The following is a 23,987-nucleotide window of genomic DNA, read 5'->3' as shown; positions in this document are numbered from 1 at the left end:
CTAACATTTAGCAACAGCTGAGGCCAAAGCTGTCAGCAAATTGGCAATCTGGGTCCAGAAATGAAGTGGAAGCACTAGGAGAAAGGAATGGCTTTATATTTCCAATTACCCCTTCCCCTGTAATAGCCAGCACAGTGCCTCCCATGTGCTTCCCTTTGCCTGTCTCTACCATAATTTTTTTGCCCTCCTCTGGCCCCCTTAAGATCCTCTCTCCACCCCATATCCAGCGCCCTCCTAGGGATCAGAATGCTAGTACTAATAGCAACCTTTTCCATATGAACCTTTCAATAAACGTACAACTCTCCTTTTGGGCCTGCAAACTAACACCACTTAGCAGTATCCCATATATCTCCTGGGTAAACTTCCCCATTCCATATCTGCCATACTCTTCACTTCCACAGACCCCACTTTGGCATTATTCCCACTCTCTCCAATCAATGTGTAGGAAGCCCCCCCTCTCCCCAGTACTCTCACTCTGGAAGGGAATGTCCATTTTATTCCTTATCTTTCTCTCAGATTTAGATTTAGGGATCCATAAATATTTTGTTTTCCTTTATCCCTTGGCAGCCTACAGACCTGATGGTTAAGGTATACAGGCCTTGTGATAAATAAGCACATGTTCTTGCAGTGAAGGCTCATATCCTGAGCATATTCTGGTTATGCCAGGGAATAATTTTAACACACCATTCCTTCCAATCTCATTCTAGCCTTTAAATATCAGTTAAGCTTGGATTTCTAATTCTATTTATATTTTATCAGATATGAATGGATGAGAGGTCTGATCTTGCCTGTACTGTGTTTTGAAAATGTGGCTCAGGCCTGGTGTGTCCCCTCCTGAAGATGTTCCCTGCCAGGATTTGCATGGAACCTATGAACCCAGGACTGGGTTAGGGGTATAGCCATTGTCATCTGAAAAATCCTGGGGGCACTGCTCCAGAGATAATTGTGAAGTTGGGCTATAGGGATTAGAGGAGATTGGTGCTTGTGTATCAGCCTTCCTGCTTCACAGTAACCTCCCTACCTGAGCTGCCACAGCCCCAAGCTTATGGTCCTGGGGGAATTTAAACTGCCACCTCTGGGTGTGGGCTCAGAGGCAGCTCAGGTGTTTAGGGCCACCATGGCAACTAGGGACCTGACCCTAGTTATCTCTGGCCTGACTCATGCAGGGAATCACATGTTAGGCTTGGTTTTTATTTCAGGGCAGTGGGATTCAGATCTGGTTATAGCACTGAGACGGTATTGATCACACATGTTGATTACCTCTGGCAGGCTTGACATGGGGAAAGTGTATCTATTCTGGCTCTCCTTGATCTGTCAGAGACCTTGGATTCCATAGATCATGGTATACTTCTGGACTGGCTCATGGGGTTGCGGGTGGGAAGCACTGTGCTACTGTCCTAACAACCAGGAAACACACTGAGACAAGGAACTGGTCTCTAATATTTATTGCTAGTACTTAACAGGAATCCTAACAAACTGAAGAAGCGTGGGAAAACCCAGACATATAACCCCCCAGGGTTAAGGCGGTCCCGATCTGTGTCTCTTTGAATGGCTGAACAATTCATCAGTGCTATGCATGCGCTTGACAGTCTGGATGGGAGCCCCCTGCTCGCCATCCTTACTCATGACAGCTACAGTGATTCTCCTCCTTTCTTCAGAGCCAGTTCCTGTCAAGACGGGAGAGATTAAGCTTGATTGAGGCTCCTGCTTTTTGGGGTCCCAGGGCTCTACTTCCCCCACACTCCTGTTTAACATATGCATGAAACCTCTGGGGGAAGTCATCTGTCAACACGGGGCGGAATCTGATGTTATCCAATTGTACATCTCTGCCTCAAGCCAACCAAGAGATGCCACAAGGTTCTTTCCCACTATCTGGAGGTTGCGAGGGGTCTGGATGTGGAAAAGCTGGCTTCATCTTAGCTCTACCGTGTGGCTGTGGATTTTGAGCCATCCAGATCTAGAGACTTTCATTTCTGGCTGTGAATGGATTTGCACTCCCTCAGACCTGGTGTGCAATCTGGGGGTCCTCCTGGACTTGTGGCTCCAGCTTGAAGAGCAGGTGGCAGCTGTGGCTAGGAGGACTTTTGCATAGGTTCATCTTGTGTGCCAGTTGCACCTGTTTCTGGATCAGGAGGCCCTACTTACAGTGACTCATGCCCTAGTTATCTCCCGATTGAATTACTGTAATGCAGTCTACTTGGGATTGCCCTTGAAAAGTATTCAGAGGCTGCAGTAAGTCTAGTTTTGAGCTCTTCATGTTACGTTCATGTGACACCTCTGCTTCGCAAGCTGCATTGGCTCTCAGGTACAATTTAAGGTGCTGGTTATCATCATACGGTATCTATACATGGCACAGGGCCAGGTTATTTGAGGGACTGTTTGTCTCCAATCATCTCTGCATGGCCCACCAGGACTGGTTTCATCTATTAGGGAGTGTTATCTAGTGGGACCTGGAAGCCATGCTACCACTGTTGCAGTGCCTGTATTATGAAACAGCATCCTGGCCCTGTAAGCCTTTTGTAAGGTATTAAAAGACTTGATTGTCCTCCCAGGTTTTTGGGCTGAGAAGAGAGCCCTGTTGGCTGGTCTCTTTGGTTTTAGACCTGCAACTAGAAGTGCAGTTTTTTAGACTCACACAATTTTTTGTTTATTTTGTTGTTTCTGGTTATTTATATTGTATTTTTATTTTGATTACCACTCTTGAATAGAGATGTCAAGACCCAGAAAAAAGACAAAAAAATTCCTGACGCATTGTTCAACTCTTCAATAACTGCCATGTCCCTGAGGAATAAAGAGAACATTGAAGATTGGCTCTAACATTGTGTTGCTTTCCATTCCCTTATGTCCCTTTTATGGTGGTGGTGGTGGTGGTGGTGGTGGTGGTAATGATGATGAGTTGGTTGGAGTTGGGCAGGCTCCTATATCAAATGAATTCAGTTCAGTTAAAATGATGATGGCGATATGAATTCTAATTGGACATTAGTCAGTCCATGTTTCTGGAGATTGCCAGGATATAAATGTTAGCAAATAAATAAATAAATTCCATTTTCTCCCAGCATTTTTGTTCCTCTCTTAAACAAACAAACAAAAAACACAGAATTTTTTTTTCCATTGCTCCCAAATTTTCAAAACTTTTACATTTGTATTGAATTTCCCAGCATTTAAGTAAATGGATCTCAATTTCTAATATTGTAATTGGGGGGGGGGAGTTGTTTTTGCTTTTGAAATTAATAAAGTCTGTTAAAACCCAATGGGGGTAAAATTAGTGGTCATTATGCTGGCCTTTGCAGTACTGTATATAAGTCACATTGAAATCTTTGTGATACTTATGGTTTGATGTTGATAAATGAAGGCAGGTTGAAATTTGCACTTGTTACAAAAGTCATTACCATTGATTTGCTTTCTGAAGCTTAGAGAGGTGGTTCTTAGGGCATTTGCAAAAAGTGCATGATTAGTTTGCATGCCATGCATTCTGCAATAGCTGCCAATGTAGGGTGAGCTAAGGACAGAATCATAAAGACCAAGATTTTTATGCCTATGGAGACTTCAATTCTTTATTTTAGAAACAGCTGCTCACACAAACTATGAACCATTATGTTTTTGCCAAAACCAAACCCATTTGTCATTTCCGTTCTCCTCGTGGCTACTCATCAAGGTATTTAGGAATGAAAACTTTCTCTTAAATAGCAGCCAGCTGCAGAGCTCATTCACGCAGAGAAACCACAACTCAGTGTTTATGGTGTCAGAACTGATCACTGTACAAGTGTTTGTAGTGTCACAAGCATGGCCCACAGCTCAGCTGAGTGAGTCAGACAGGGGATGCTTCAAAAGTTCCTTTTAAAAGACAACAAGTATCTTGTTAATCATCACTTCTGATCTGACTAGATCTCTTTAAGGAAGTATAACAAGCTTTTACCAGCAATAGTATGTGGGATTTTTTAAGGAACAAGTACCATAGGGTAGTGAATTTCATCTGTTGAATTATTGGGGGGCGGAGGGGGGAGAGATCTCTAGTACAGTTTCAAGATTTTAAAATAGACAGACTTTATCTAATCTATTTTTAGCCTTTTTATCTATTTCGCCAAACTATTAGCACCCAGGCTTTGGCTGAACTTGGTGCATCATACAATATGGATGTCATCAGTGTGGAATGCTGGCACATGATCCTGCTACATACCTATTCATCTGATAGAATAAACAGAGAGAAATCTCCCCACAACTCCAACAGCCTCATCTCATGAAAAGGCTTGTTTGTTGTAAGTGTTCTAGCCTTGTTGAAGTTAGTATAAATTCTTTGCATTCTTTGAAGTAGTGTCTGAATCATACCTTAATTGAATAAAAGGAAAATCTTTAAAATTCAGGTTTTTAAAAACTGATGAAATTGGATTATTTAAAAACAAAAATAATTCATTTTAATCAATTTCAAGTGCTTTCCTCCCCCCCCCCCCATGTTTAAAAGAATAGTTTTGCATTAGAGATTATGAAATCATTAAAAGGATCACTCTAGGGGAAACGGAATATAAGATCCAGCTATGTGCAGATGATGTATTTCATAAACTAAAAATTTCTATTCCTAATCTCATTTCACTAATACAGAAGTATGATATCCTGTTTATTTACTCTATAACTTCAAAAAGATCAGACTTGATGCCATCTTAATAATAATGTTGACATATATAGAGATGGAGGTTTTAGGAAGTATTCTGATTCAGTTGTTTGTATAAGAGTTCGTAGGAAGTTGTCTCAACTGTAAATTTGAATTTATTCCCAATTTTAATAGAAAGAAAAGAAGATAGTCTACTGTCTCTTTTTTTTTTTTGGTAAACATGAAGAAAGATTAATGTGATAAATATTAACGCTGAGGGTTTTTAAAAAAATTTTTAAAAGAAATATTCTTATTTTTATTCCTTTGTGCTCTTCAAGGAAATATATAGGATTTTGTTCTCCTGGCAGGAGCATCCATCTTTTTCAGTTCATAAATTACATTCACCTGCTGGAAAATATGAATTTAAATGTCTACACTTTCAAGTTTTTCACTATTTATTTTACATTTGGTTATTGATTGGATTAAGGAACTTCAGAATTCAGCCCTTATATGGACTCAGCTTGAAAGTTATTATCTGACCCCACTGAAATCCTGGCAAGTGTTAAATTACTTGTTCATTTGTGGATCAGTTTCAATACCTGCAGTTAATGCTTCAAGTTATTGATTCCTTAAGAAAAAATTACATTATGAGACAATTCCAATTTAAAAATAGCTGATAATCTCATATTTATTTATTTAATAGGTAAAGTAGCTCTTTTGCAGCACAATCACTTTTGTCATGTGCGCCGTTTCAATGTATTTGATGCATCGTAACGTTTCGCATGTCATTAATTGGATGCGTGTTTCATTTGTCTAGGGAGGATGGGAACGATTATCTTTTGGCTTTGCTTTGGAATGTATTTGTGTTATCTACTGCGCTCAAGGTTACTTTCCCAGGCTAGCAACTCTGACGATTGCTGGCACCTGTGCCGGGCGGGGCTGTTACGAGGGAGGCGGGATACGTTTGAAGCAAGGGTTTAAGTTTGTATTTGGCGCGCTTTTGCTCATTCTCAGCTTTCTCTGTATTTGTCTTTAGTACTCTAATAAATCAGATTTCATTTAGCCTCCTCTTGTGAGTCTGAGTATTTGGGGCTAGGGCAATCATTACATAAAGCTGAGAATCTCAGTTCCTAACTCCGCTGGCCCCTGTCCAGGAAAGACACGCGTCTAACCTGTGAGGGAGAGAGCCCGCGATGACCGAACCCGACATCGTGATGATGGAGGAAGGGGAACCGGACTCGACCGTAAGGCAGTCCGGCCGACCGTCCCAAGGGGGGGAGCTGTCCGCCATCAGAGAGGAGGCGAGCTCCGAGTCGGAGAGCGAAGCCGGGGGGCTGAAAACGGCCCCGGAGACCACCGTGAATTCTCCGGGCAAGCTGCTCACCTGGGATGAGACCCGAGGAGATGCCACAGCAGGGGGGGGGCTATCCTGGAGGCAGAGATACCCCTTATCCCCCAACGTGGTGCAGGTGCAGCCAACGGAGGGCTCACCCACTCCGGATCGGATCCGAGTGCTGGAGTCTAAAATGGATTCGTTGGAGGCGATACTGAAACAGCTGAGCTTGGATGTAACCTCGTTGCGAGAGGTCCGGGAAGAATCAAGCCAGAGGCATTCAACCCCTTCTTCCCAGGGGCTGACCCCGGAACGGCGACGGGTGGTGCGGAGGCGCGAAGGGGACCAGTCGGTCCAGATGGAAATCGCAGCATCGCCCGGGCGATCACCCCGGGGCCCCGTGCCGCCCCGAGCCAGGGAAGCACAAGCCGCAGCAGCACCGGTGGTGGGGCGCAGCCCGGCGGGAGGCGGCATGCGAGACTTCCCTGTCAAGTTTGATGGGGACCCGACCAAACTCTCGTTCTTCCTGACGAATGCGAAAGCCTATATGGAGGAATGGGGGGGCGGTTTTCCAATCGGAGAAGGCAAGAATCATCACCATTGCCACTAAACTGAAGGGGAGGGCGGCAGACTGGTATGTCCAGATGTGCCAGTCGGAAGCGCCTGAACTGGAAAATCTCGAGGAGTTCCTCTGGGCGTTGAAGCAACACTTCGAGGACCCCTTAGCGAAGGAGAGAGCAAAGCGAGCCCTGAAGGAACTCAAGCAGGGGTCCAGATCAGTGGCCGATTATGCTTTGGAGTTTAAAGCGCTAGCTGGGAAGGTGGATGACTGGTCCCAAGCAACCATTATCGAGCTCTTCAAAGATGGCTTGAATACAGAGGTGCTGCGCTGGTCCCTGGGGAGGGACGACCCATACACGCTGTATGAGTGGATCCTGCTGGCAGGAAGGGCTGAACATGCTCAGGAGATCTTTGCCCAGCGGAAGACCGCCAAGTCGGGGCGGGAGGTGAAGCCCAGCCGCCCATCGACCACCGGGGGGAAACCGGGACAACGACCCTGGGACGAGGAGCGGGAGAAGCGGTACGCAAAAGGCTTGTGTCTGAGATGTGGTAAGGAGGGGCATCGAGTGGCAGCATGCCCGAAGGCAAAGGTAGAGGAGCGGTCCGGAAAACCGCCGGCGAAGTCCCCTGCGTTGCCGAGGAAACAGAAAGCTGCGGTGGCTGAGACCGAGGGAGACGATGTGATGTTTTACGAAATTGAAGGGGAGACCGAAATCCCGCAGCCGGCGGGAAACGCCAGCCACCTGCTCTAAAGAGCGCCGCTGGGCAGGTGGTAGAGGACGGGCGCGAGCCTCCATCGGTGAGTGGCACTTACCGCATACTCATGGTGAAATTGAAATTGGGCTCCCAATTCAAGACGGTGGAAGTATGGGCCATGATTGATTCGGGGTGCTCCCGGTGTCTCATGCACCCCGACGTGGTGGCAGCTTTGGAGCTCCCCACTTTCCCTTTACAACGACCCATCGCATTTACTCAATTGGATGGGTCCATGGCAGGGGGCAAACCGGTCACCCATTTTACAGGGCGGGTAGCCTTGCAACTGGGCAGTCACCAGGAAGGGTTGTCTTTTGTCGTGGCTCCCGTAGGGGGACCATTGGTGGTGTTGGGGGTACCATGGTTGGTGCAGCAAAACCCCCAAATAAACTGGGTTTACCGGACCATCACGTTTAGGGATGGGTTTTATCAAGCGGCAGAGGGGAAGGGTGCCCCAGAGGAGATGGTGGGGGTTGCGGCAGCTGCGACTCCGCCTTACCCGGCCTCTCCTCTGGAAGGCTTGCCGGCCGAGTACAGAACGTTTGCTGATGTATTTGGTGAAAAGGAAGCTGACCAGTTGCCCCCCCATCGAAAGACGGACTGTGCCATAGAACTGCTGCCCAACACTCAATTGCCTAAACCAAAAATTTATTCCATGACGCAAAAGGAACTGACTCTGTTGAGGGAATTTGTGGACAAAAATTTGGCGCGCGGATTTATTGAGCCGGCGAATTCACCCGTGGGGGCGCCGGTTCTTTTTCGCCCAAAAAAGGATGGCACATTGAGACTTTGTACGGATTTCCGCGGATTAAATGCCGTCTCAATTTCCAACAAATATCCCTTGCCATTGATAAAGGACATGTTGTCACATCTGGCCAAGGGCAAGATCTTCTCTAAACTGGATTTAAGAGAAGCCTACTATCGTGTACGAATCAAGGAGGGTGATGAGTGGAAAACTGCATTCAATTGCCCGTTGGGAGCCTTCCAGTATAAAGTGTTACCGTTTGGGTTGGCTGGGGCCCCTGGGGTATTTATGCAATTAATCAATGAAGTTTTGCATGAACATCTGTTTAAAGGTGTACTGGTGTATTTGGATGATGTGTTGATTTATACGGAAACCATGAAAGAGCATGTAGCTCTGGTAAAGAAAGTCTTGTGTAAACTCAGATCTGCTGAATTGTATGCAAAGCTATCGAAATGTGCCTTTCATCAGACCCAAATTGACTACTTGGGGTATAGGATTTCTGATAAAGGTATAGAAATGGACCCTGCCAAGGTGCAGGCTATCATGGACTGGGAGAGTCCCCGCACCCGCAGGCAACTTCAAAGTTTCTTGGGGTTCAGCAACTACTACAGATTGTTCATAAGGGGGTTCGCTGAGATTGCCTTGCCCCTAACGGAACTGCTTCGAACAAAAGGGGTGGGAGATACTAGGAGAGTCAAGAATCCCGGAGCGCTGTTGAGGTGGACGCCTGCTTGTCAAACGGCGTTTGAGCGGCTGAAAGCAGCTTTCGTCAAAGAGCCCATTTTACAACATCCTGATCCCTCAAAGCCTTTCGTTGTACAGGCAGATGCCTCCGATTATTCTATTGGAGCATTATTGATGCAAAAAGATGAGGCAGGATGCCTCAAACCCTGTGCCTATCTATCCCGCAAATTCTCCGAGACTGAGAGGCGTTGGCATGTTTGGGAAAAGGAGGCATTTGCAGTAAAAGCTGCATTAGAAGCTTGGCGGCATCTGTTGGAAGGGGCAAATCATCCCTTTGAGGTATGGACTGATCATAAAAACTTGGAGGCTCTTAGCACCCCTCGAAAACTGAGCCCTAAACAGGTTCGTTGGGCTCAATTTTTCAATCGATTCAATTTTCAGTTCAAATTTATTCCAGGGAAAAAGAACTTCTTGGCTGATGCCTTGTCAAGGCAACCTCAGGACTCTGGGGCGGCGCCAGATGTGGTAAGCACCCTATGGACGGCGCCCCAATTGGGCATGCAGGCTGTGACGCGAAGCCAAACGCGCGCGCAGCAACCGCCCACCACAAGCGCTGTTCAGCCAAGCACTTTGCCAATTCCGTCCCAGTTGCAAGAAAAGTTTCTAAAAGAACTAAAAACGGATACTTGGTTGCTTGCCAATAAAGACAATGTTACTTTTGACAGAGGCTTCGCTTGGAAATCCGACCGCCTCTACGTTCCTGAAAACCTCAGAAAAGATGTGTTAACATGTTCACACGATGACAAACTCGCAGGTCACTTCGGGTTTGTAAAAACCCTGCACCTCGTTCGGAGGCAATTCTGGTGGCCCACATTACGTAAAGATGTCAAAGACTACATTGCTTCCTGCACTGTCTGTGCAATGTCCAAGCGCAAGGTGGGCAAGCCCCAAGGACTGCTGCAGCCGGTAGCAACCCCCTCTTCCCCTTGGGAAGAAATTTCCATGGATTTTATTGTAGAGCTACCACCCAGCCAACGCAAAACGGTCATTTGGGTGGTCAAAGACTATTTCTCCAAACAGGCTCACTTTATCCCTTGCGTGTCCATTCCGTCAGCACGTCAATTGGCCCGCCTGTTCCTTGTACACGTGTACAGGCTACACGGATGTCCCTCCCGCTTGATTTCGGACAGGGGTACACAATTTACCTCGCAGTTTTGGCGGGCTTTTCTCAAGCTGTTAGGCACGAAGCAAGCCCTATCCACGGCTTGGCATCCTCAGACGGACGGGGCCACTGAGGCGGTTAACTCTACTCTAGAGCAATACCTTCGCGCTTTTGTGAATTATCAGCAGGACAATTGGGTAGACCTCCTACCATTTGCTGAAGTGGCTTACAACAATGCAGTGCATCAAAGTACTGGGCAAACCCCATTTCGGGTAGCTCAGGGTAAAGACTTCGTACCCATCACTGATCTACCACAACCTCCTGCAGGTGCAGTCACTACAGATGATTGGTCAACACAACTGGCTGACTCTTGGCCAATGATTCAAAAGGCATTGGCTGATGCACAAGCAGATTATAAACTCTATGCTGATCGGAAGCGAGCCCCACAACCTGCATTCCAAGTTGGGGACTTGGTATACCTTTCTACCAAGTTTATCAAGTCTCCACAACCTTCAAAGAAACTGGCGCCTAAATTTGTGGGTCCTTTCCCAATTGTCGCTCAAATTAACCCTGTGACTTTTAAACTTGACTTGCCTCATAACCTTAAACGCTTACACCCTGTTTTTCATTGCAGCTTACTCAAACCGACTATTCCTTCTGATCGCTGGCATCGGCAACCTCCACCCCCCACCCCCATCATGATTGATGGTCAGCAACACTTTGAAGTTAAAGAAATTTTGGACTCTAGACGCCTTCGCAATACTTTGCAATATTTAGTTCGTTGGAAGCATTTCCCTCATCCTGAGTGGGTCGCTGCACCAGATGTGGCTTCCCCGGTTCTGGTGGCCCGTTTCCACTCCGCTTATCCCTCGAAACCAGGTCCCTAGGGGTATTTTAAGGGGGCGGTATGTCATGTGCGCCGTTTCAATGTATTTGATGCATCGTAACGTTTCGCATGTCATTAATTGGATGCGTGTTTCATTTGTCTAGGGAGGATGGGAACGATTATCTTTTGGCTTTGCTTTGGAATGTATTTGTGTTATCTACTGCGCTCAAGGTTACTTTCCCAGGCTAGCAACTCTGACGATTGCTGGCACCTGTGCCGGGCGGGGCTGTTACGAGGGAGGCGGGATACGTTTGAAGCAAGGGTTTAAGTTTGTATTTGGCGCGCTTTTGCTCATTCTCAGCTTTCTCTGTATTTGTCTTTAGTACTCTAATAAATCAGATTTCATTTAGCCTCCTCTTGTGAGTCTGAGTATTTGGGGCTAGGGCAATCATTACAACTTTGGACAAAATTACCTCTGAGGTAATTGTTTTAAAAATTTTGTTAGAACTTTAACAGGCTTACTTTACGTTTAATGGTTCTTGACAGTTTATTCAACTTAAGCATGTTGTTTTTGCTGTTTGAAGCTGATGCCTTTCATAGTCATTAGAAACTTTGAATGAGACAGTTGAGGTTCCTAAGTCTAGAAGGAAGATTTAGAAATTAACAATTTATGCAAACTTTGGAATAATGAACTTGAATGTTCTATTTTGTGAAGCAGTGGAACATCACCTTAAAGAATATAAAATGAAAGTCTTTGTATCTTTAAATGAGATTAATACAACACAAAGCTCCATTTCATGTATGTTAAACCTCAGAGAATGTTTAATAAGGGCAGCATGTAATTGCTTTATTGTTGGATATGAGTTTAGAAGTTGAAATATTAACTCACATGGTCTGGACAGGTACTACTATTACTACATGTGGGGCTAAAATCCAGTGGGTTGTTAATATGACTTTAGATCAATCATTATTGATTAAGAATGAGTGTTTTCTGCTTGACAACTTTCCCAACACTTGGAATCTATCTAGATATCAAGAATGGTAGATTTGATATGTGTTGGCCAAAAGAATTAATCTTAGAAGGACAGGTCTTTACCTGACCTGCAGCAATGAATTTCTGATATTTGTGGTCTGTTTACACTTGAACTGATTGGTTTTTGATAAGGAGGGAAGAGGGCATTTGAACAATCTGATCTGACACTTCTGAGGGGAATGTTTATGTTTTTTATGTTACTTTACTATGTTTTGATTTTGAGGAGATAGAATAATTAGTTCTACCACTTAAAATAAGTTTTAAAAAATTAATATTCATGTCATACTATGCAATTCATTTGTTTACATCTGAGTTAGTTTACTGTCTGGACAAAATTGAACAGAATCAGATGTGATACTGGAAGGAGTGCCTCTGCTCTGCCTCCGCTCTGTATCAGCGGGGCTGGAAAGATTCTCCTTGTTGCGACTGTGGTGCCAGTATGCAAACTATTAAACATATTGTGCAAGACTGCCCACAAAGTGTGTTCCCTAGCTCCTTAGAAGATCTGCATGAAGCAACACCAGAAACGATTGCCTGGATAGCTGAACTGGACATCCAGTTATGAGGCTACTGCTGTATCCCTGCAGAAGTTTTGTATATAACTGTGTGGACTGTGTGTATATATTTGCCTTTTCTCTTGTCATGTACTCATCATATGCTATCATTAGTTAGTTAGTTAGTTAACTTAATTTTAAAAGAGAAAAAAGACATGAATCATAGAGCCTAATATACAGAAACCAAACATTAAAATAATCCTCCAGTCAGATTTCACAACAATTAAGTATTTGTGCAAATAAGATAGAAAAGTTCAGAGCACTACATAACTGACAGAAATTCTATATCTTTCCATCCTTCTAACGTTAACCTGTTTACAATCATAAGAGTAAACAATATCCATTTCCTTTGTCCTCTTGTTAGATCTTTTAAAACAAAATTAATTTGTGAGACAATTTCTAGTGAAGTCTTATGTTACAACTTTGGCTCTACCAGTGCTGGAATTACGGAAAAGCAATCCAGGCCATACTCAGCAATCCTATATTATAAATCTGAAGGGAGATAGTTATTGAGTTCAAAATGTGCTTTACATAATCATAGACAATATCATTTATTTTAGTTGCTAATTCAAAATGTACATACCCTGGGAGCTCATGAAAGAAGACAAGAAACCTGAGCTTCATCAGTATAATAATCCCATAGATCAAATCTCTAGACATCAGTTTCCATAAGAAACAAGATTCAAAGTGTATGGACTAAAACAGTAGTCTCTCAGTACCATATTCTGAAACCTATCAGGAAGTGTCAGGCCCAGGCCAAGAAAGACAAAGAATCAATCCAGTCAAACATCAATCCAGTCAAACTTCAGTTCTTTATTTGCTCACACCGTATAGAGAGAATCTTGCTAGACTAAGGGGAAATAACCTGGGAAGGGTCTAGGGCAGGGCTAGCCTGAACCTCTTAGTCTTCCCACATCCCACCCCTGGACTGTTTTATCTTTCCCTCCTCCTTGGAATGTGCTCCCTCCTTCCTGAGAACCAGCAGCATTGCTGAAATCCACCACAGGAAGTATCTTTGTAAAGCAATGCCCTCAAATCCTGAAATTTGATATTGTAACTAATAGCAGTAAAATCTGTGACAAGATTAAGATTAATTAGGATGGACTGTCTTGTCCAGCTTTTGATAGTGGTTGTCCATAAGAGTGACCAAATCAATTTCTGTTAATAATTCAAATGAGAAAATAAGATGAAAGACCAGTAATTCCTTCCTCTCCCACCATAAGGTCACTGCATCACCAGACACATTTCCTACATCCCTCAAAAATATAAAGGAAGGCTGATCAGTCAGAAGAAGTCTTGCCTTAAGCCATGCCTGAACATTGTCCAACTACACCTACTTAAGTGGATTTAATGGTTTTTCTTACACATGCTAGTTTCAGATGTATATGTTGTTAAATTTTATCCAAAATTAGAACTCACCTGCCACATTTTTATCTTAATTGCTACCCAAGGGGGATACAGCAGTTACTGAAAGCAAAAGTTCACATACTTTTGCCACAAATTTATTTATTTATTCAATTTATATGTTGCTTTGGATCACTTTCCTCAATAAATCAATGAAAAAGTATAGTGTTTTTGACTCATTTGTTCAATTGATTTCTCTTTATCTAGTTTTAGGAGAATAGATCATGTTTTAGGTCATGCTTATGCAGAAATATTGAAAATTCAAAAGGGTTCATGAACTTTGAAGCACCACTGGGACCTCCAGGGGAGGTATGGCAAACTGAAGACCTCTCCACAATAGCATGGTCTTTGCCGACAACCATGGCAAAGACCAAGGAACTGGTGAATAGGCTGGTTCCTTGGAACCTCTCCGGATAAAGAGAGGATGGGAGATTGCCCACATGTGCTCTGGATGGCTGCTTCCTGTGAGGAGACCACAGGACAGTGGTTTTCCACGGGTTTGAGTGCCGGGAGACAACAGGATTAGCAATTTTGCTCGTAACTGTGGCGAAGTCTTTTAAAGGTCACTAAGTTTGCAAACCTCACTTTCTAATCACTTTTGGAAATTGCTCAAGCTATTAGAGACCTTCAGAATGACAAGTCTGAAAGCGCCGGGTGAGTCTGCCTTTAATCCTGAACAAAAGAAAACTTTAATTATAAGTTTAATAATCTAAAGAATCTGAAATAAACAGCAAAAAGCTAAATAAGATTTTGATCTTAGACAGTTATGAAAAGACTAAGAGTCCAGATAAAATTGGAATATTGAAACTTTTACAGTTAAGATTTTGGAATTAATTGTAAAGTATAAGCAGTTTCTCATGGGAAATGGATCCTGTTTTGGTTTTTAATAAGGCATAACATAGATAAATCATTTCATGAGTTTGAAAACTGGACATTAGAGGGACTAAAGATTTTAGGTAGAAGAAAGATATACAGGCCTGCAAGATGGTTATGACAATAAAAATGCTGAAGGAGACTTTTGAAGAATGGAATCAGAAAATATCAACAATGTCAGTAATGATGTCTGCTTCTGTGGATAGACTATGTCCAAAATATGTTATTAAAGAAATGTCAGATGTAGAACTAATTTTATCTGATAAGATAGAGATGGTATTGAAAGTGGATTTACAATTGACAGGCCAAGAGAATGATTTAGAAAAGGATGTTTCACTGATCTACAAAAGAAACTGGCTAAGGTTTTAAAATTTAAAAAGGAAATACAGATGACAAACCAAGAGAGTGACCTGGATAATTTTTTCCTTACTGGATTTACAAAAGAGGCTTGTTAAAGCCTTGAAGAACTCTGTGCAATGGGACAAAGAAGAAATGAAGAGAAATGAAATCCTATAACAAAGTTGGTTTGTTTCATCAAGGTTAAAATGAGATACGTTGTTACTTCTGACTACCCTTTTTGGACTTTCTGCAGACACCAGAACTGAAAGGATGATGTTTTAAGGATTTACTTAAGAGATGGGATATGGGATGAAGAGATAAATGTTTATAACTTTAGAGAGGGTAAAGAATTACTAAATTTATTTATACTTGTTGTGATGAAGGTTGGAAGTCACTTCTTTATATATTTCTTTTCTCTTTATTATATTCTTCTCCTTTTCTTTTTTCTTCCATTTTTCCTGTACTTTTTACTCCTTCTATCTATTCTTTTTCTTTAAGTTTAATTTGTATTAGATTTTACTAATAATCAAAATTCTTAATAAAAATTATGCACACACAAATACAGAGACTTAAACATCACTGTACAGTAGAACAATACATTCTATAGTTGCTGGGTGTGACATTGTTTCCATTGTTCCACAGAAAATAATCTGTTGAGGTAACATAGTTATGGGATCTAGTAAAATAAGCAATTATATCAAGAGTTGGTTTGTCTTCTCATCTTCTAAAGTTGATATATGTTTCATTTTGCCAGTAGTGCTTTTCTGTGCCGTATAGGAAAAATAGGTTTCTACACAAACTAACCTATGAGCAGAAATTTGACATTGGACAGGTCAATATTTAGAAATCAGCATAACATTTTAACATTACAGGTCACTCTGATACTCAGCTTAGCACAACTATTCTTCATCAAACATATTTCAAAGGGAAATTATAACTATAGTGTGAAATTTTTAATTAAAAATTCTATAATCTGTAACCATTAGTATGCCTCTCTACTCCATGCTGGACAAGCGATGCTATTCAGGTGCTGGCGTAGTGCATGGACACTGCAAGGGCCTGGATGGGGAGAAACTAGCTACAACTCAACCCTATCAAGACAGGGTGTGGGTGTTTGGTACCCTGGGGTCAGGAGGTGTAATGACTGCCTATTGAAAATGACAACTAGACTCACACAGGTATTCTATGGATATCTAATTTAATATTCTATGGATATCTAATTTAATAATGAATAGTATGCAGAAACACAAGCAAAGCTAAGAATACCAAAAGCGCAGGATTTCTCCCAATTAATTCAGGAGCAATCTCAAACCCCTCCTCTCAAAGTCAATACAATTCTGTCCCCTTGCAGGTGTTCCTAACGGTTGCTGGCAGTCTTCGGGTAGTGTCCTTGACCAGTTGAGATAACCCAAGCATGCATTCCTCTCTACTCGCATCATCCAGCTCACTGCCTAGCACCAAGGAGCAGTAGCAGCCCCCTCCTGTACAACAACACGTGTCAGCACCAGCATGGCGTGGGAACTCATTGCGATGTTTCAGGAACATTGGAACAGGAACCATGACAGGAGGTTGACATGTCTGACTCTGGATGGGGTAACACTCCCCCGGACAGATCTGGTGTGCAATTTGGGGGTCCTCCTGGACTTGCACCTCCTGCTGGAAGAGCAGGTGGCAGCTGTGGCCAGGGGGCACTTTGTACAAATTCATCTTGTGCGCCAATTGCCCCATTCCTGGACCGGGAGGCCTTGCTCATGGTCACTCATGCCTCGGGAGTCACCTCCTGTTTGGATTAGTGCAATGTTCTCTGCATGGGGCTGCCCTTGAAGACCATCCAGAAGCTGCAACTGGTTCAGAATGCAGTAGCATGTGCAGTTTTGGGTGCCCCACAGTTCACCTGAGTTACGGTGCTGCTGCATGTGCTGCACTGTCTCCCAGTTGCTTTTTGGGTGCCATTCAAGGTGCTGGTTATAACCTTTAAAGCTCTACATGGCACATGGCCAGGTTATTTGCAAGACCACCCCTCCCTAAGGATATCTGCCCATCCTACTAAGATAGGGTGGGTGAATTCCAGATCCCCTCCGTTAAATGTTGTCATCTGATGGGACCACAGAGGACCTTTTTGTTGTTTTTTGCTGCAACAAGCTGTGGTGATGACCTCCTCAAGAAATACAGTGTGTAAAATGCTATATAGTCTTAGTGTATAGGTGCCCCATTTTTTCTTCCTATGTCAAATGTGGAAGGGACATTGTACTGGACCCTTCTACAGTCTTTGGTCACCAGTAGATAGTCTGCTGTACCCACACTGACTTTTTTTATATCAATGCAGTTCCTTGTTGATACATGCTAAGTAGTTCTTTATTAAGTTAGAGGACTTAACTCTGACTTAAAGCTATAGAATTTAATTTGAAAATGGGACCATTGTTTCAGCTACAAAGTCAGTAGCTTTGACTGACTAGTTTTGCCTTGCACTTTGCTTAATAAGTGGGTGTAGTCCAAAGTTGCTAGTTTCCTCCTACAAAGAAAAATATTACATGAGGCTGCAGTAATTGTCCATGTGTGGTTTGATAGGTATTTCCTTGCTCTATAAAAGAACAGGGAAGCACTTGCATCAGAATTATTGAACCACTTCCAATGTGCCAAGTTACCCGTACATTTTTTTTAGAATATAGAATTTTTCACCTTGTATCCAGAAACATGAGAACAGAGAGCATTCATTTGTTTGTAATTAAGTATGAGAGTTGTCTGTTGAGAGGTTGGAACTGATTATTGAATGTTTTAAGTCAACACAGAGATCCAAGTAAATACTTCTTTGGAAGTTGGGGGTTGAGGTAATTTTAGGAATCCTGCTCTTCAACTTAATGCGATATCAAATCAGCAAAGAACCCCTATTTCCAGATTGCTTTATTTCTTACCTTTGAAGTGTGAAAGAGAAGCTAAAAGGGAGAAAAAGAGAGCTATAGGTCAAAACGAGCTTGAATGATTCCATAGTATAGTGGATTTCTAGTTAATGGCAGCCAATTTGTAGTAAAAAGGGTGTGAGAATATTTAAAAGGAACTAGCAGGCATCAGATGGCATACAATATCATAGAGTATCTGTCACATTATATCTTCACCAGCCCCCAGTGGAGCTAGTGACTTTTTTTACTTCCCTTTTTTCTTCTTACTGAGATGAGGTCATCCAGATAAGCCCTCTCTCTCCCTCTCTCCCCCCCTTTTAAAAAAAATCCACAGAGGCCTTTATGTTTTTCTAATAATTGGCAGCAGCAGTACTATTCTCCTCCCTTCCCCCCTCCCTCTCTTTCAAGTGATGAATAGCTGGCCCTAGATCAAAGACAAGCCCTAGGGTTTTTTTGGCTGCCACAAAAGGGCGTTGGAATTGGCAAAGCTCCCAGCTGCTTAGTGATAGGCATGTAGATGAAGTGCCAAGCAACAGAGGTCAGTGGCAAAATGTCTGTACACGTTCTTCATCTGAGCTAATCTGGTTTCCCTTTTTGTTTGTGTATTTCAGGCCAACAGCAGGTTGAAGCAGATTGAAAAGGAATACAGTCAGAAGCTCGCCAAATCTTCACAGGTAGGAAACAAAAATGAAGCATAACGGGGACATTTATTTAGGGTTTTTTTTTTTTGTCTTTCAGTTAAAGATGAAAATAGAAATAAACCACACTTGTTTCTACACTTATAATACTAGGATTTATTCTAACACCCATTTCCTTCCATGAAGTTAAATTCTGCTGTTGACAGGTGTTACTTTGTTTTTTATAGTTTTGTCCCACATGTTACTGTCCCCCCCCCCATCCAATCAGCAAATTTAAATAATGAACTTACCAACCTGTGGGGTTAAAATGAAACACTACAGATAAATGACCCTGTTCTCACAATATTGTTAATTTAGTCATAAGGAGAAGATAACATCTCACACAAACTCCAAAACTGGGTCAGTTGATTCAGCAGCTAATTCTGAGAGGATCTCTCTATGTACAGTATCCATGGCTGTTTTAGTTTTCATCCTCACTCTACCACATAGTAGGAAAAAAACAGAAATTGGCAGGTTGCATACAACCTCCTTACTCTGCAGTGGTGCCAGCTCAGTCATGCCATTGCAGATGTTAAAATGTCAGGAATTGGAAAGGGAATTAATAGTCCTAGTGTCCTTTATCATGGTGGAACTCAGGATGAAAAAAGATGGCCAATTCATAAGTGCTCAAGACATCCTGGATTATATACTACTTGAACATGGACTGATTTGCCTGGGTGGGGTTAAGTAGGTGATTACAATTTACTGTAAGTATCGTATCGCATAAGGCACTAGTATTTGAGGAAAACATTCACCTTTTAGTTTTTCTCCCTGTGCAGATAAACAGTCTTTAATCTGTATGATAGCATCTTCCTTTAACTTAGAAGTACTGTTAGCATTTGGGAGGTAATTTTAGGTAGATTGCTCCTATCTAGCGCTACCTTTTCAGATTAAGATCTTTCAAGAGAAGCAGTTGTGCCCATATTAGTCCACCAGTAAAACAAATATGTTGAGCTGTTCGGAGGTATCCCAGTTCTCAACGTGTTCCTTCTCTTGTTTACTTCAGTAACTCTATAAACTAAGTTATGGGCTACTAAATTGGACTGCTGTCTAGAATGGAAAGGGAATTGGAAGAAGTTTTTGCTCCAAATTTCTTTTTTTCTTCTCACTTGAAGAGCAAGGGTCAGATTCCTACGATACAGTTCAATAGATGCTTGTGTTGTTGTTAGTACAAGTCGAAAGGCAAGCAAGACCAGACTACACTTACTCAATAGTGATCTCTACTATACTAATTATGGATAAGAATACCGATGTATTAAATCATTTCAGCCCAATGCAACTGCATCTTGCATCATCAGGACAGTAGTAAGAAACCATAAATGTGATACCAGTGGACAAATAACATGGAAAGAGAAGGAAGACTGAAGATTTTTTTAAGGCTTGCACCAACTCCTCCCTGAACATTAGATGTTGGGACTTGATTGCTTTATTGCATGAGAAGAATGAAAATAGTTGCTTGAAATACACATTTTGTATATTATACAGTCTGGCCTAGATGTTATTGCACCATAGCCAAATTTGGAAAAGCTAAACAGGGTCAGATTTGGTTAGAATGTGGATGTAAGGCTTCCAGGAAATCCCAGGGTGTAGGCTAGACTGGGAAAAAACAGGCAGTGGCAAACCAGTTCCATATTGTTGCCAAGAAAACTACTTGGACATGTCCATGAAGTCCTCAGGGGTAAAGTTCAGCTGCAAGGAGATTTAACCTTTACATGCACACCCACAGAAATAATTCTTCCCAAATAAAACATAAAAGCGGGCAATGTTGACTGCACTTAGGGCTGAATATATTCTGGAAAATGAATGAACACACTTCTAATCAATATTTGCTTGTATTTACAGAAGGCTATTATAAGAGGGTGGTAGTGTATAAATGTGTTTTGCCATTAGAAATGAATTTAAAATTGAACTTCATCTTTAATTCTGTAGTCTTAACTTCTTTTGGTTTCTCACCAACAAGCTATCATTTAAATACAGTTTTGTAATGTTAATAATACAGTAGGTGATTTGTAAATTTTGTATGGCAGGTGATTTGTAAACTTCCTGTGGCCTCTTAACTTTCTATGGCCTCCTGGATCATTTACACAAGAAAATGTATTCCAAGAAATTGTTTCTAAGTGTGGTCAAAATAAATAATAACATTTCTTCTCCCCCTCCCTAAACATTAGTGCCTAAATGTTTCTTTGTTTGCTGCTTTTATAAGTTACGTGAGCATCATTTGATCTGAACTGAAGCATAAAGCTGGATTATTTTGGAAGCAGTAGATTCAGTCTAGGGATGTGCAAAATGTTTCATGCACATACTCTTCCCTGCATGGAACAACTGATTTTGTGTGTCCATGTTCAAAACAAAACTTGCTTGCTTTGATGGTTTTCATCCATTAATGGACCAAAATATTCCAGAAAGATGTGGTGTGTGTGAGGGTAAAAGTGGGGAAAATCTGAGCCTCAGAACTATCCTTAGTGATGGTGTATGTGGACATCAGCAGCAGCTGCTGCTGCTAAGAGGAGACAGAGAGTAAAGACACTGGCAATATTGTGGCTGGTGGAATATGCCATACTGGGTCATTATATGTTACACTAGGACATCAGCAGTTGATGGGAGAGAGGAAAAGAAACATCCTGGGAGAATTGGTGGTGGTTGAGCTAGGGGGTGATTTTATATTAGAACATCAGTGGCAGAGGAAAGACAGGGAGGAAGGGAAGGTGCTAGGAAGATTAGGGTGAGTTAGTCAGTAGATAGACAACGTGGAGTAGAAGATGCAACAGATTTGCCCCATATAATCACTCTGGGAACCCTTTGGATTTTGCTGTGGGCAAAATCCAGAACAGCTAAATCATTCCAGGCTTCACTTCTGCTGAACTGTTTCAGATTGGGCTGTGATTCAGCAGAAACAAAACCTACCCTGTTAGGGCATTCTCTCCTGGTCTTCCTAATCCCTTCCCTCCCTCCCCTGCTTCCCCTCAGCCACCAGCATTCCAGCACAGGCACTGGTTTGAAAAATGATTTGGCAGGACTTCCAGAGTGCAATAGTTTCAGATTTGAAACAAAACATTTTCCATTTTGTGTGCCCCCTATCAATGTTGTTGTTTATTCGTTTAGTCGCTTCCGACTCTTCGTGACTTCATGGACCAGCCCACGCCAGAGCTTCCTGTCGGTCGTCAACACCCCCAGCTCCCCCAGGGACGAGTCCGTCACCTCTAGAATATCATCCATCCATCTTGCCCTTGGTCGGCCCCTCTTCCTTTTGCCTTCCACTCTCCCTAGCATCAGCATCTTCTCCAGGGTGTCCTGTCTTCTCATTATGTGGCCAAAGTATTTCAGTTTGGCCTTTAATATCATTCCCTCAAGTGAGCAGTCTGGCTTTATTTCCTGGAGGATGGACTGGTTTGATCTTATGGCAGTCCAAGGCACTCTCAGAATTTTCCTCCAACACCACAGTTCCAAAGCATCGATCTTCCTTCTCTCAGCCTTCCTTATGGTCCAGCTCTCGCAGCCATATGTTACTACAGGGAACACCATTGCTTTAACTATGCGGGCCTTTGTTGTCAGTGTGATGTCTCTGCTCTTAACTATTTTATCGAGATTTGTCATTGCTCTTCTCCCAAGGATTAAGAGTCTTCTGATTTCCTGACTGCAGTCAGCATCTGCAGTAATCTTCGCACCTAGGAATACAAAGTCTTTCACTGCTTCTACATTTTCTCCCTCTATTTGCCAGTTATCGATCAAGCTGGTTGCCATAATCTTGGTTTTTTTGAGGTTTAGCTGCAAACCAGCTTTTGCACTTTCTTCTTTCACCTTCATCATAAGGCTCCTCAGTTCCTCTTCGCTTTCAGCCATCAAAGTGGTATCATCTGCATATCTGAGATTGTTAATGTTTCTTCCAGAGATTTTAACTCCAGCCTTGGATTCCTCAAGGCCAGCTTGTCGCATGATGTGTTCTGCGTACAAGTTGAATAGGTAGGGTGAGAGGATACAGCCCTGCCGTACTCCTTTCCCAATCTTAAACCAGTCTGTTGTTCCGTGGTCTGTTCTTACTGTTGCTACTTGGTCGTTATACAGATTCTTCAGGAGGCATACAAGATGACTTGGTATCCCCATACCACTAAGAACTTGCCACAATTTGTTATGGTCCACACAGTCAAAGGCTTTAGAATAGTCAATAAAACAGAAATAGATGTTTTTCTGAAACTCCCTGGCTTTTTCCATTATCCAGCGGATATTGGCAATTTGGTCTCTAGTTCCTCTGCCTTTTCTAAACCCAGCTTGTACATCTGGCAATTCTCGCTCCATGAACTGCTGAAGTCTACCTTGCAGGATCTTGAGCATTACCTTACTGGCATGTGAAATGAGTGCCACTGTTCGATAGTTTGAACATTCTTTAGTGTTTCCCTTTTTTGGTATGGGGATATAAGTTGATTTTTTCCAGTCTGATGGCCATTCTTGTGTTTTCCAAATTTGCTGGCATATAGCATGCATTACCTTGACAGCATCATCTTGCAAGATTTTGAACAGTTCAGCTGGGATGCCGTCGTCTCCTGTTGCCTTGTTATTAGCAATGCTTCTTAAGGCCCATTCAACCTCACTCTTCAGGATGTCTGGCTCTAGCTCACTGACCACACCGTCAAAGCTATCCCCGATATTGTTATCCTTCCTATACAGGTCTTCCGTATATTCTTGCCACCTCTTCTTGATCTCTTCTTCTTCTGTTAGGTCCTTGCCATCTTTGTTTTTGATCATAACCATTTTTGCCTGGAATTTACCTCCCATGTTTCTAATTTTCTGGAAGAGGTCTCTTGTCCTTCCTATTCTATTGTCTTCTTCCACTTCCGTGCATTGCTTGTTTAAAAATAATTCCTTATCTCTTCTGGCTAACCTCTGGAATTTTGCATTTAATTGGGCATATCTCCCCCTATCACTGTTGCCTTTTGCTTTCCTTCTTTCTTGGGCTACTTCTAGTGTCTCAGCAGACAGCCATTTTGCCTTCTTGGTTTTCTCTTTCTTTGGGATGTATTTTGTTGCCGCCTCCTGAACAATGCTGCCAACTTCTGTCCAGAGTTCTTCCGGGACCCTATCTGCTAAGTCCAGTCCCTTAAATCTATTCTTCACCTCCACTGCATATTCCTTAGGAATATTAGTGAGCTCATATCTAGCTGATCTGTGGGTCTTCCCTAATCTCTTTAGTCTGATCCTAAATTGTGCAAGAAGAAGTTCGTGATCTGAACTACAGTCAGCTCCAGGCCTTGTTTTTACCGACTGTACAGATGTCCGCCACCTTTGGCTGCAAAGGATGTAATCAATCTGATTTCGGTGTTGTCCATCTGGTGAAGTCCATGTATAAAGCCGTCTCTTAGGTTGTTGGAAGAGAGTGTTTGTTATGCAGAGTGAATTGTCTTGGCAAAATTCTATCAGCCTATGTCCTGCTTCATTTTGTTCTCCCAGGCCATACTTACCTGTAATTCGAGGTGTCATTTGACTGCCCACCTTAGCATTCCAGTCTCCTGTGATGAAAATAACATCTCTTTTAGGCGTGTTGTCCAGTAGGTGCTGCAGATCCTCAT

General features: G+C 42.6%; 1 protein-coding gene across 7 annotated transcripts in view; it reads left to right on the top strand.

Annotated features, from left to right (window-relative positions):
* Positions 1-23,987, top strand: part of CEP112 (centrosomal protein 112) — a 259,583-nt gene that overhangs the window by 161,070 nt on the left and 74,526 nt on the right. For all 7 annotated transcript variants that reach the window (XM_063293475.1, XM_063293478.1, XM_063293477.1 and 4 more), the window contains one exon: positions 18,361-18,423. In XM_063293475.1, coding sequence (XP_063149545.1) covers positions 18,361-18,423 — 63 coding nt within the window. The remainder of the gene's footprint in view (positions 1-18,360; positions 18,424-23,987) is intronic.

The sequence above is a fragment of the Candoia aspera genome, chromosome 2 (genome assembly GCF_035149785.1).
Source record: "Candoia aspera isolate rCanAsp1 chromosome 2, rCanAsp1.hap2, whole genome shotgun sequence".
Classification (NCBI taxonomy): Eukaryota; Metazoa; Chordata; class Lepidosauria; order Squamata; family Boidae; genus Candoia; species Candoia aspera.
The sequence above is the reverse complement of the archived record's forward strand: the minus strand, read 5'-3'. Positions and strand labels throughout refer to the sequence as shown.